General features: G+C 43.9%; 1 protein-coding gene across 4 annotated transcripts in view; it reads left to right on the top strand.

The window, feature by feature from the left end:
- dpp6a (dipeptidyl-peptidase 6a) overlaps positions 1–14,578 on the top strand; it is an 810,473-nt gene that overhangs the window by 315,595 nt on the left and 480,300 nt on the right. For all 4 annotated transcript variants that reach the window (XM_069914792.1, XM_069914791.1, XM_069914794.1 and 1 more), the window contains exon 3: positions 631–729. In XM_069914792.1, the coding sequence (XP_069770893.1) occupies positions 631–729 (99 nt within the window). The remainder of the gene's footprint in view (positions 1–630; positions 730–14,578) is intronic.

Here is a 14,578-nt window from a genome sequence, read left to right as displayed (position 1 = left end):
AAAGAGAGCTTTTGGCACATTAGTCTTCACAAATTGAGGTACTGAATACAGGAGCTGGGATGTTATGTTGAAGATGAAATTTGGAGTATTTTGTGCAGTTTTGGCCACGTGCATTCAGAGTGTAGAGAAAATTTACAAGGATTTTGCCGGGAGCTGATTTAGAGATAAGATTGAATAAGCTGGGACCTGGAGCTTTGGAGACTGAGGGGAGATGTCCAAAAATATCAGGGGACACCAAATTATGAGGGGTTTAGATCGTGTAATGCAAGCTTTTTCCACTGAGTTTGGGTGAGACAAGAACTGGAGGACTTATGTTAAAGGTGAAAGATGAGATTTCTCTCAGAGGGCGGTGAGAGTGTGGAGCGAGCTGCCAGCTGAGGGGCTCAATTCTGACATTCAAGAGAAATTTGGACAGGTACGTGGTAGGTGGGTTATGGACGGCTACGGCCTGGCTACAGGTCCATTGGTCAAGATGGAAAATTAGTTTGACATGGACTAGATCGTCTGAAGGCCCTGTTTCTGTGCTGTCCTGTTTTATGGTTCTAATGTTCTATTCTTTGTTATATAGCCTGTCTCTGCACACTATAATTGTCGGTATATTTGACATTTATTATTTTTATCTGTTGACAGTTGAAGACAACAGCCTAGCATTAAAGGCAAAGATCACCATTGATGATCTCTTCAATGAAGAATTCAAGACTCACGATGTGGAAGCCAAGTGGATTAGTGGTAAGTGTAATTACAGACTGGGGTTGGGAGATCAGAGTGCCCTGTTCAGAATGTACAGCACAGGCTAGATGAAGCGTCTGTCCCACTGGCAACCCAGTTTATGCGTTGAAGGCAAGAACCCATCTTGTCCAGATGTGAGGTGACAAAACGAGTGTGCTTCTTTCAACCTGTTCCTCCAGAAGAATGTGTTTAAGATTTTAATGTATTGTAATATATTTCTAATGTTGCTGAGGGATTCAGATTCCCTGAAGTCATACTTGACATTACTGTCATATGAATGAAAATCATTATTCTTAATTAGATTTATGATCATTGATGCATCAGGTAAAGTGCTGTTTCAGGATTAACGGACTCTTAGGATTTTGGAATGATTCCATTTTTTATAATTTTATACCAAATAGAGTTTAACTGTTAGATGAGGCACCAACTAGTTATTACTCATTGTTTCCATGTACAGATGCTCTGCTGTGCTCTACCTGGCCATAGTAGCCCCTGGAGTTTCATCTGTAATGGGAACCAAAATTACTGGGCCAGGCTCACCACCTGGAATTATCTCCTGCAGTCCTTCTGTCAGGCGTACCCTAGCGATGGGATATCCCACACACCAAGCAACAATAGATTCACCAGGGGTGCGCTGAGCCCATGCAATGAGAAGATAGAAGGGCTCAGTGGGCCAGGCCTCTTCCTGGAGAGAAATATTCCAGGTTGGGATCGTTCCTCGATGCTAAAGTGGCTTGAGATTCCGGCACCTGCAGTTTTTGTGTTTCTCAGGGGCACTCAGGCTATTCTTTTTGCTGTATACTGCCCCATTGTTTTGTCAGCTGTAAAGGTTGTGGAATTTATAATGGTTTTTAACTGGGAGTCAGAGACATTTAAAAAAGAAATCCACAGTTAAAAATGCAAAATTAGTTTTAAAGAAGACATTGAACTAAATAGAAATAATTTTAGGAGATTAACCAATTCACATGGAATCCAACAGCAAGAGTGAACCTGTTTGGAATCTCTCAGTAACTTCAGGGCACAATACACAGCTTGAGAAGCTCAACAGATCACGCAGGGTTCATAGGACGTGAAGGGAAACCAACACTTCAGGCCTGGGCCCTTCGTCTATTCTTCAGGACATTCACTTTTTCACCACATGTGTGGGCTTGTTTCCGTTTGAATTTAGTGAGTATCAAGGCATCCACTGAAATCAGCCAACATTTATTTACCCCAGCAACACTGTGGCCCATGACGCCAAACGTGAAAGTCTGCCGACTCTGTGATTGCAGAAGCAGTTGATAAAGATGTCGCCAGGACTGGAGAATTATTGTTATAAGAAAGAAACTGTATGGGATAGCATTATTTTCTTCGAAACAAGGATGCTAAGGGAAGATTTAATCTCATAAAATTATGAGAGGTTTAGGTATGATAATCAGGAATGATGGAGTTTTGTTTGAAGAGAAGAGAGTAAATAGGGGATGTGGATTTAAATCACCTAGTAGGCACGAGTTGGGCTGACGAGCCTTCTCTGTGCTGTATGGCTCTCTGACTCCTTGAGCGTAAAAACACTGGTTGAAGTAAAAGAAGAATCTTTATTTCACACAATTAGTGAAGCGGGCCTGGAACTCAGAAGTGACAGGCTGATGCCAAAGCTTGGGGTCAGACCTGTGGATCACACGCTGGAGCTCCGCAGAGCCAAGTCCAATCTGCACTGGGTTTCTTATTGCAGAGGAGACCACATTATGCACAGGGAATGTGGAACAAATGCAAAATGAGTTGGTGCTACACCTGGAAATTTAGGCAGGGTAAATGTAGAGAAGTTGCTCCCATTAGATGTTCCAAGGACTGGGGGAACATAGTTGCAGAATGATGTCATAAAGCACAAGATGTGAGAAAAATCTTTCACACCCAGAGGGGCGATGAGCTGGAAATGGAGACGTCCCATTACCTTCAGAGATCTGCAGACTCCATAGTTCCTCTCTTCTTCTACCCGTCACAACCACACCTTTCCTGCTGTTTCCCTGACCCTCATTCAAATGGGAAATCGACAGGCATTTGTGGGAACAGTTTGCAGGACTATGGGGAGTGCGCAGACAGGATCGCGCCACAAGGCATTGGTGAGATGGGCTGGACAGCCTCCTCAGTGATGGTGTGAATATTGCTGCAGCTCCCAGACCCAGTAAGCGCAAAGGTTCCTGCTTCCCCTAACTCCCATCTGATGCCAGTTAAATTGGTCTGCTGCATGTGTTCTGCACTGCAACTTTGAACACTGTTTTGTCAATTTGGCAGATTCTTTTGCTCTGGGAAGAGAGCTTCTAAAGTGATCTTTCCTTGCCTCTGGTCATTGTGTCTGCAATCCAAATAAAGGGTTGTCAGAGAATGATGTGATAATTTACTACATCTGAGGAATGCCTTCTATTGCTTGGAGGGCAAATGTTAAAAATTGGAAATCCTTGGAAGGGGAGCAGCAAGTGAAGCACTAAAATTAAATGGGCGCCAAGTTCCATAACTCCTCTTACCCTGTCAGAAATAAACTGAATGGCAGGGCTACTGTAGAGCGATTAGTGCTTATTTCATTGAATAATCATACATTGGTTTCAAACAAGTATTCATGTTATATTTGTCCATATTAGATTGTTATTTATTCAGATAGTGAAAAAAAATATAGCACGTTGTTGTGCAGAGAGACCTGGGAGTGCTTGTGGATGAATCCCAAAAGGTTGGTTGCAGGTGCAACAGGTAATCAAGACGTTGATCGGAACCCCGTCTCATTTCTACAGGGATTGAATTTAAGAGCGGGGAGGTTCTGGTTCACCTGTACAGGGTGCAAAAGAGGCCACAACTGGAGGGCTAAAACGACAAAAGTGCTGGAGGAACTCAGCAGGTCACACAGCATCCGCAGGAGGTAAAGACATACACCAAATATTTCAGGCCTGAGCCCTTCTTCAAGGTCGTACCATTGGACACTTGTCTTTATCTCCTTGCGACGCTGAGTGACCTGTAGAATTTCTCCAGCACCTTTGTGCTTCTGCTACAATCATAGAATCAACAGATTTCCATGCTTCAGTAGGTAGGTACAAGTGTTCTGTGTGCAGTTCTGGTCTCCAGACTTGAGAAAGTATATACTGGCCTTGGAAGTGGTGCAGAGGAGGTTCACTCGGTTGATTCCAGAAATGAAGGGGTGAGCTTACGAGAAGAGATTGCGTAGCCTAGGACTATATTCATTGGAGTTTAGAAGAACGATGGAACTTAAAATTATGAAAGGAATAGGAAGGTTGCTTCCACTGGCAAGGGAGACAAGAAATAGGGGACACACCATCAACATTCAGGGGAGTAGATTTGAGATAGGGATGAGGAAATGGATCTACCAGAGAGTTGTGAACCTGTAGAATTCTCTGCCCAATGAAGAGTAGAGATAATCTCATTAAATGTATTTAAGACACTGATAAAATTTTGAATAGAGGAATTAAGAGTTGTAGGGAGGTGGAGCTGAGTCCACGGCCAGATCAGCCGTGATCTAGTTGAACAGCAGAGTAGGCTCAGTGGGCCAGGTTGTCAACTCCTGCTCTAATGTTCTTATATTATTCCTCTATTATTCAACCTGAATGAACCAGTACAAACCTGGGTTGATTTATCAAGAGCTGAGTTGTGACCTGATGGAAATGTAGAACCTTATGAGAAGTATGGTTAGTAGATGGTCAGGGTCTTTGTCCCTATGTGGTGAGGGGAATGTATAGCAAGTGAGAAGGGAAAATATAAAGGAGATATGCCTGACGTGCTTTGCATTGTGAGTGGAACACACTGCCAGAGGAGGAAGAAGCAGAAGGTATGATAGCGATGTTTAAGAGGCTAACCCATTAACAGGCAAAGAATTGAATCATGTGCAAGCAGATGGGATTAGTTTAGATTGGCATATGTGTTGGGCTCAGCTATGATAGCAGAAGGGTGTGTTCCTCTGTTCTACTGACTAAAAGAACAGTGACACACTTAATAGTGCTGCTGGTGTGTCACATCTCCAGAGATCCTGATCTCTGCCACTGTCTATGTGGAGCTTGTCTGTTCTCTCCATGACCACATGCGCTTCCTCTGGATACTCCGGTTTGCTCCCACATCTCAAAGACGTGCAAGCTAGGCAGTTAATTTTGGCCACTCACCAGCACACTACTCCGAGTGTGTTAGTGAGTGGCCAAAATGAGGGAGGGGTTGATGGGAATGAGGGGAAATAATATGGGGCATGTAAGATGAAGTCAAATGGCTGGCCTGGACTGCGGCTGATGGGTCTGTTTTCGTTCTTTATCACCTCTTGGGCCACAGCTGAAGCATTGCACCCAATTCTGGTCATCGTACCTTTATGGGGGGAGGAGGGGGATGGGGATGTTTGCATATCTTACTCTTCAAATTCAAGTTTATTTGTCATCCAAATGCAACAGATTCGGACTTCAGAGTTATTGTGAGAGCGTGACATCACATATAACCCTGAGATTCCTTTTCCTGCGGGCACAGCAGAATTACCACTAATTGGTAGTGCAAAAATAAACTGTACATGCCGTAAATATATAAACAAACAAAGAACTGTAAACAGATAGTGAATGTAAACAAACTGATTGTGCAATACAGAGAAAACAAAAGAAAATCAATAAAATGCACAAGTAAGATTCCTTAAATGATTGAGTTTGTTGTTGAGGAGTCTGATGGTGGAGGGGTAGCAGCTGTTCCTAATCCTGGTGGCATGAGTCTTGTGGCACCGAGACCTCTTTCCTGATGGTAGCAGCGAGTACAGAGCATGTGCTGAGAGGAGTGGGTCTTGGATGCCCTCTGACGAGTGTACAGCCCGAAGAAAAAGCGCTGTCCGTTCCTCAGTGCAGAACAATGCAAAGGCACATACAGACATAATGCTCATACAAACGATGAACACAGACACACAGAGCCCATATACTTGTCTTGCATACATTTATTACAAATAAATAGTTGTTAAAAATATTAGAGTCATGGGGAGTTGATTTAGCAGTTTCGCAGTCACTTAGCAGTCTCACTGCCTGTAGGAAGTAGCTGCTCCTCAGCTCAGTGGTTCTGGCTCCAATACTGAGAAGCAGAAAGGTGTGTGAGCATGAAGACTAATCTACTGGAGTGGGGGCTAAGAAGTGAGGTATTAGAGTTCAAATCCCACCATGGCTCCTGGGACATTTAGATAATTAAATAAATTTTGAGAAAATGTCCAGTATTTAGTAACCTTTCCGATCATAAACTGAATTATTGTAAATCCTGGTTCTAGAGTGGCTGAAATAGTGAGAGATTTCAATCAATGCAGTAGACTGGAGAATTTGGGGTGGTTATTCCCTGCAGAAAATTTGAGTCTCAGGTTACGCCTGGGTTAGGAAGGGCAAATACAGGTAAGTTTTTGTAATGAGCAGAGGCTTTAAGATTTGGTGGGGGGTTACGGGTAAGGTTATAGATTTGCAGTGATGTACAAAAAGTACTTCAAATGGGTTAGCCTACACACCAGTGTGTAGGTGAGTGGTAGAATCTGGTAGGGAGTTGAAGGTAGTGTGTGGAGAAAAAAACCCGTGGGATTAATGCAGGATGTTATGGTGGTTGGTGGTCGATGTAAGTTCAGGCCAGTTTCCATGTTGTATTCAGAAATCAGAGTTTATTGTCGTGAACATGTACGAAATTCATTGTTCTGTGTCACCATCACAGTCCAAATATCGCTAAAAATCACATTTCCAATAAAAAGTGCAAGAAAATGGGAGAGAAGTGGGAGAGTCTGTGATTCATTGTCCATTCAGAAATCTGATGGCAGAGGGGAAGAAGCCGCCCTTGTGCCATCGGGTGCCTGTCTTCAGGCTTCTGTACCTCCTTCCCAATGGTGGTAATGTGAAGAGGACATAGTCTGGGCCCTTGAGGATAGAGGCTGCTTTCCCACCTCTTGTAGATGTCCTCGATGGCGTGAAGTCTGGTGTTGTGATGCCACAGACTGAGTTAACAACTCTCTACAGTTTTTTTTTTCCTGGCCTGTGCATTGGTACCTCCAAACCAGACAGTGATGCAACCAGATAGAATGTTCTGCACCTCTAGATATCTTAGAGAGTTTTTGATGGAATACCAAATATCTATCTCTCTGTGACAATGAATATATGCATTTTCGAACTCTCTATTTGAGCATTGGAAGACTGCAGAATCAATTAGGGGTTTCAAACGGGAACTGGCTGAGCCCTTGAAAGAGAATAATTTACACAGCAAAGGGGAGAAAACAGGGAAACAAGTCTGGTGTGATTGATTTACAAAGAGGTCAAATCCAAATCATCTCCCTCAGTGCCTTAACAATTCAATTATTCATCCTGTCTGAATGAAATGGACATTTTAAAAATACTCAGTCAATCAGCTAAACAATGTTACAATCTTATATATTCCTCCTAATGCTTTTCCTGACTTTGGAATGAATGATCAAGGTGCTTTACAACCACTGAAGTTCTTTTTTAATGGTAGTTGCTGCAGAATCATAGACTTGTACAACACAGAAATAGGCCCTTCGACCCACCAAATCGATACTAACCATTACTAATTCATTCTAATCCCATTCACCCATCGCCTTCAATGCCTTGGTGATCCAAATGGTTGTCTGGATACTGTGAAAGTTTCTACCTCCACCATCAGGAAATGAGTTCCAGATTCCAACCACTCTCTGTAAAAGTTCCCTGTCTGATCCTCTCTAAATCTCCTACCTAACATCTACATCTTTTCCCTCTTGTTTCAGTCACCCCTGCCTTGGGGGGAAAAAAAAGATTTATACTCCACATAGTTCTCTCGTGATTTTGTCAACTCTGATTTGGATTCCAAGCTGTCTGTAAGGAGTTTGTACGATCTCCCCGTGTCTGTGTGGGTCTTCTCCGGGTCCTTCCGTTTCCTCCCACCTTCCACAATCGTTCAGGGGTTGTAGGTGAATTGGATGTAATTGGGCTGCAGGGGCCAGGTGGGCCCTATTACTGTTCTGTGTGCCTAAATAAGAAGGGCCCAGGCCCAAAAGGTTGCTTGCCCTTTACTTCCTGTGGATGCTGCGTGACCTGCTGAGTTTCTCCAGCACTTTTTGTGAATTGCTGTCAAATGTGGTAGATGCATCGAGTCCACGCTGCTGAAGATCCAGCTGCGCTGGGTGGGTCACGTCTCCAGAATGGAGGACCATCGCCCTCCCAAGATCGTGTTATATGGCGAGCTCTCCACTGGCCACTGAGACAGAGGTGCACCAAAGAAGGGGTACAAGGACTGCCTAAAGAAATCTCTTGGTGCCTGCCACATTGACCACCGCCAGTGGGTTGATATCGCCTCAAACCGTACATCTTGGCGCCTCACAGTTCGGCGGGCAGCAACCTCCTTTGAAGAAGACCGCACAGCCCACCTCACTGACAAAAGACAAAGGAGGAAAAACCCAACACCCAACCCCAACCAACCAATTTTCCCCTGCAACCGCTGCAACCGTGTCTGCCTGTCCCGCATCGGACTTGTCAGCCACAAACGAGCCTGCAGCTGACGTGAACATTTTACCCTCTCCATAAATCTTCGTCTGCGAAGCCAAGCCAAAGATGGCATACAAACATGGCAGCCAATCTATGTGCAACAAATCCTCACAACAGACAATGGTCAGATAGTAACCAGGTTAAAAAGTAGTTTTGTATTTAGAAGCCTCAGGTGTCTGTTTTACATTTCTGTAAGAGAATTTGTCTTCCCATCAGGAGAAATACCATGGTCTTAAGAAATAATGAACCCACCACATATTACCCATTGTTAACCAATTGAACATGATTGTCGGTTGAGAGTTGATGTGTATCCACTGTTTGTTGGAGATCCCAGGAGGCCAGAGATAATACTGTGCATTATCTAACTCTGCAAATGAGCAATTCTCCATGAAGAAGACAAGGTGCTAAATAATGCATGTGAAAATTTTCACTGAGTTACAAATACTACACCAGTGATAGCGCTGTGAATTTAAAAAAAAAAGTCAATCCTGGGAAGCAACTTGAATTTTCATTTTGTCTTTAGAAGAATAAAGAACTTGGCATTCTTTGTAACCTCATGGCATGGAGTTCAATGCAGTCTGTTATGTAACTCTGAAGAGAGGTTATGTTGTAATTATCAATCTTTACGCTGCCGAATACATCCAAAAATGCATCCAATTTTTATTTGATATTTATTAGAGCACAAGTAATTTGCAAGATCGTGAGATTAAGTAGTTCCATGGGAACTTGGCTGAGAAGAATTCTTCTGCATACAACATTCATGGAGCAGTATGAAAATCATATGTACTGAGTTAGAAAGAAAAGAAAGATCAATTAGTCCCAAGCAAGGGCAGTATGATGGTATGGTGGTGGAGTTCATGCAGGAGCCTGATGGCAGTGAGCGTGAAATTGCCTTTGAGTTTCTTGCTGCACGCTTTCACACTCTTATGCCTTATCTCTGATGGGAGGGGGGGGGAGAAGAGGGTGCGATGGATCTTTCAATTCATTAGCTACCTTTTTCATGGCAGTGGGAGATGTTCACAGAGTCCATGTAGCGGAGGGAAATGTGCGTGATCTTCCAAGCTGCATTCATTACCTTCTGTGGCTTCTTCTGATCTCGAGCAGGGCAGCTCCCATCCAGCAAGTATGCTTTCAGTGGTGCACCTGGAGATGCTATTGAGGATCAAGTGGGATGGGTCTACGTGCTTGTCCCAGGACGGGTTGTTAGAGATATTTATTCTGAACATCTTGAAGCTATCTACTCTTTCCACTGTAGCGCCATTAATGTTGACAGGAGTATGGGCACTGCACCCTCTCCTGAAGTCGATGATCATCTCTTTCATCTGACATTAAGAGAGAGGTCGTTATCTTGGCACCACACCACAATCTCTGTCCTGTATTCCATGATATCTTGCCAATCTCTGTTATGTCATTATCAAATTTGAGAATGGAGTTGATTGAATAGTGATGGATCCACAAGTTTTTTTTTATTAACTTAGGTTCTCAATCTTCTGCCATTCACATGACCCCTTGTCACCACATTCCGATTCCGTTGCACGTCCAAATACTCTCTCACTCAAATCTTGGACCAAGTGGCTTGTCAGAAGACTCACTTACCCCCAAACGAGCCCTCTCCCCGACCTTTCCCCTCCTCAATATATCCATCTCATATGGCCGATGTGGCTCTCTGCCCTGGCCCAAAACGGTGGAGCCAGTGAAGGAAAGGCCTTCATGTACATTGGGCACCTTATCTGTGGGAATAGAACTCATCCTATTATTGAATGAGGCCTATGTAAGACACTCCTCTCATAGCACAGGAAAGTCTCTGGGCTGCAAAGATGGGACCGAAACACAGTGGACACACACTTGTAGTGAGACAAAATAATAATGATCACATTTGATTTATTTGATGGATTCTCTTTTATCAGAAGCAGCTGTTTGATTCAAAGGTTCCTTTTAGATTCACATAATATTACATCAAAAATGTACTATTCATGATATACATCATCCTTTGACTGCTGTCAGGAAAATAAAGAGTTGCCATGAATGTTGCGTGTTGCCCCTAACACTAAGAGAAGGAGAGTCCTTTCAGAGACACTTGAGTGTCCAGGGATTCGCCTGCAGCCTCTGCAACTGTCCAGACTCGTGTTCTAACCATTGGCAATCCGAGCGTCAGATCCAAACCTCTGACACAATCAGAAATCCTTCAGTGCCCGGAGCGCTTCTTGACTTCAGCACCATCTTGATCCCTGGTTCCCAACTGTGAGCCAGTCTCCAGCAGCCCGCAGCCTGTATGTGCTTCGACCACGTCACCAGCAGCCCTCAGCATTGTGGGTCTTTTGTCCGCAAGTCGCCAACAGTCCGTGACCTATGTGAGTGTCTGAGTGCAATTCAGCTACCGTATTCAGCCTGTGTGGGTCCTTTGGCCGCTGAGACCCCCGCTGAGGTCTCGCTGAGACCTTGCCTGGTCACCGTCCCCAGGGCCACCTCTCAGGATTCTCCTCAGCAGGAGGCTGTTCTCCCATTTCTGATACTCTGCGCTGTATACTGCTTCCTTAGAGTCTTCAACCCCTTGTGATCCGCTGTCCAGCACAGGTGTTGCCATCTTGGAGACAGTCCTCTGTGGTTACAGCATGATTAAAAAAACATTGTTAGCTCCTCTAACAGGCTATTTAATGCCTGTACTGAGCCATTGGCATCACGAGCAGCACTGTGTCTCCGTTCTCCGCTACAGGAAGCAGGTAGTGGAGAAAACAAATGGTACATTGTCCTTTATTGCAAGAGGGTTTGAATATAAAATCAGGAAGATCTTACCGCAATTAAATAGGACCTTGATGAGACCGCACCTTGAATAATGTGCATACTTTTGGTCTCACCTCATCGCACTCACTGCTGAGGGAGTGCAGTGAAGGTTCACCATACTGATTCCTGAGATGGCAGGACTGGCATACGAAGAAAGACTAGATAGAATAGGGAACTGCCACTGGAATTTAGAAGAATGAGGGGTAAGCTCATTGAGATGTATAAAACTTTGACAGGACCAGACAGGTTAGTTGCAGGAGGAATGTCCCAATGTTAGAGAAGCCCAGAACAAGGGGTCACAGTGTAAAGATAAAGGAGAAGTCATGTAAGATTGACATGAGGAGAAGTGTTTTTCGTTTAGAGAACTATGAACTTTTGGAACTCCTTGCCACAGAAGTTGTTGAGCTCAATCTACGATATAGATTCCAAAAGGGAGTTGGATGTGGCTCTATTCGGTAAAGGGATCAAGGGGTATGGAGAGAGAGCAGGAATAGGGTACTGAAATCATTTAATCACCCATGATCGTACTTAATGTTAGTGTAGGTTTGGGACTCAATGGGCTTCTTCTCTTATTTTCCGTGATTCTATGACTCCAGGTCAGCTGAAAAGGGGGCAACGATGTAGAAATGCCATTTCCCATGGTGGGAGCATCCAGGACAAGAGGGCACAACTTCAGGTTTGAAGGGCATCCACTCAAAACATAGATGTGGAGACCTTTCTTTACCCAGAGGGTGGTGAATCTGTGGAATTTGTAGCCGCAGGTGGTTGTGGAAGTCAAGTCTTTGGATATATTTCAGGCAAGGATTGATGGGTTCTTGATTAGCCAGGCCATCAAAGATTTTGGGGAGAAGTCCGGGAAGTGGGGCTGAGTGAGGGAATGGATCAGCTCATTGTTGAATGGCGGGGCAGACTCGATGGGCTGAATAGTCTGTTTCTGCTCCTACGTAGAAGTTAAGCTAAAAATCTAGAGATGGAATAATTTTTTTTTGCATTGAACCATTGAGTGTCACAGCGCAGGCGGAAACTCTTCATTCCATTGCTTTTTTAGCTGTTTCTTCCCACACAAACTTACTGATCCATCCCAATCTTCTGTTCAGTCCCTCAAACCCTTTAACGTTTCCAGTTGTCTTGTTAAAATCCTCACGGATTACCTTGGAAGCGGAGAATTGCACATTCCCATTAAAGACATTTCCTATGTTTGAGTTTGTCACTTTTTTTAAGCCATCTCATCCATTGGTGAAGGCAATTCCTCATAATTTGCCTCATTTATAATCCCGAATAAATCTATTGCTTTCAAATCTCCTGGAAGGGAAAAAAATACTGCAACCAAATCCTCCTACATAACTGTTAGTCTCACGCTAGCATTGAATCTGTGACAAACCCTTCCCTTGGCTTTAATAGTCGGTTTATCTTGGGCACACTGCACTCCCACTGCACTTTGGTTTTATTTGGAAACTTGTCTGTACATAAAAAAAGATACAAGGGTTATTGCCTGTCTTTATTCTGCTTGTGAATTTTATTTAATGCACCACACAAGATGCTTTTTCCTGCGTGTTTCAGCTTTAATCCCTGTTTTTATGTCTCTCAGCAACTCCTTCCATTGCACTCCAAATCACAAGAAAATAGGAGCATAAATAAATTCTGGAAGCAGCCAGCAGGTCAGGCGGTGTGTGTGCGGAAAGAGAAACAATGGCTGCTGAGTATTTCCTGTTATTATTTCAGATTTTGATATATTTTAATTTTCTATATGGAAACAAGAGTTTTCCACTTGGTCTCTAAGTACGATCATGGCTGATCTGTACCGAACCTTAACTCTTCTCTGCCAGTTCCCCAGAGGCCACAATTTCCCTACCTTCTTAAAATTTATCTTCTGTGGCGGCTCATCCACGTGGCAGGCGAACCAGCGCCAGCAGTCGCGGTCAAGTCTGCAGTCAGAGACATACTCAGGAACTCTACGTGCATGGCAAAACAAGAGACATGAAGTTGATGTCACTTTTGCCCCCCACGGGCACTGGGACCAGCGTGGACTTTTTTAAGCGTGCGAGTTTGGATCAGTAAATTTGAAACTCTACTTCCACTCGCGGAGGCTGATGGCCATGCTTCCTTTTTTTAATTTCTTTTTTAAAAATTGTTAAAATTTAGACATGCCCTACGGTAACAGGCACTTCTGACCCACGACCCCGTGCCGCCCAAATACCCCAGTTAACCTGCAACCCATGTACGTCTTGAAGGGTGGGAGGAAACTAGAGCACCCACAGAAAATCCATGCAGACACAGGGAGAACGTACAAACTCCTCACAGACAGCGGCGGATTCGAACAGTGGTTTCTGGCGCTGTAATGGTGTTGTGCTAATTGCTACACCATGGTAACTGTGCTGCACCACCTTTAAACTCCACTGAAGATATAACCTTCATAATCCTCTGGGTAGAGGACCCCAACAGTTCACCACCTGCTGTGAGAAGGAATCCCTGTGATTTCAGTGACTGGCTCCTTATTTTGTACAAGATCCATTCATTTGAGATTGTCTCACGAGTGAAACTATCTCAATATCCACCCTTGCGATCTTGCATGTTTTTTAATTTGGAGGTACAGTATGATATCCAGACTACAAGCCTGTACTGCTCAAATAAACCCCTGTGGCAACTTTTTGGAATGCGGGAGGAATCTAGAGCACCCAGTGGAAACCCAGACAGACGTAGGAAGAATAACCATATAACCACTTACAGCACAGAACAGGCCAGTTCGGCCCTACTAGTCCATGCCGTAGCAAATCCCCACCCTCCTAGTCCCACTGACCAGCACCCGGTCCATACCCCTCTAGTCCCCTCCTATCCAGTCTTTCCTTAAATGTAACCAATGATCCCGCCTCAACCACGTCTGCCGGCAGCTCATTCCACATCCCTACAACCCTATGCGTAAAGAAATTTCCCCTCATGTTCCCCTTATAATTTTCCCCTTTAATCTTAAACCATGTCCTCTAGTTTGAATCTCCCCCTTTCTTAATTGAAAAAGCCTATCCACATTTACTCTGTCTGTCCCTTTTAAAATCTTAAACACCTCTATCAAGGCCCCCCTCAATCTTCTACACTCCAGAGAAAAAAGCCCCAGTCTGCACAACCTTTCCCTGTAACTCAAACCTTGAAATCCTGTCAACATTCTTGTGAACCTTCTCTGCACTCTCTCTATTTTGTTTATATCTTTCCTATAATTTGGTGACCAAAACTGTACACAGTACTCCAAATTTGGCCTCACCAATGCCTTGTACAATTTCATCATAACCTCCCTACTCTTGATTCAATACTCCGATTTATGAAGGCCAACATTCCAAATGCCTTCTTCACCACACCATCTACCTGAGTATCAGCCTTGAGGGTACTATTTACCACAACTCCTAAACCCCTTTGTTGCTCTGCACTCCTCAATTGTCTACCATTCAATGTATATGACCTATTTAAATTTGCCTTTCCAAAATGTAGCACCTCACATTTATCTGTATTAAATTCCATCAGCCATTTCTCAGCCCACACCTCCAGCCTTCCTAAATTACCTTTTAATCTACGGTAAACTACCTCAC

This window comes from Narcine bancroftii, chromosome 1 (assembly GCF_036971445.1).
Source record: "Narcine bancroftii isolate sNarBan1 chromosome 1, sNarBan1.hap1, whole genome shotgun sequence".
NCBI lineage: Eukaryota > Metazoa > Chordata > Chondrichthyes > Torpediniformes > Narcinidae > Narcine > Narcine bancroftii.
Note: the sequence above shows the minus strand (reverse complement) of the source record. Positions and strands in the feature narration are given on the sequence as shown.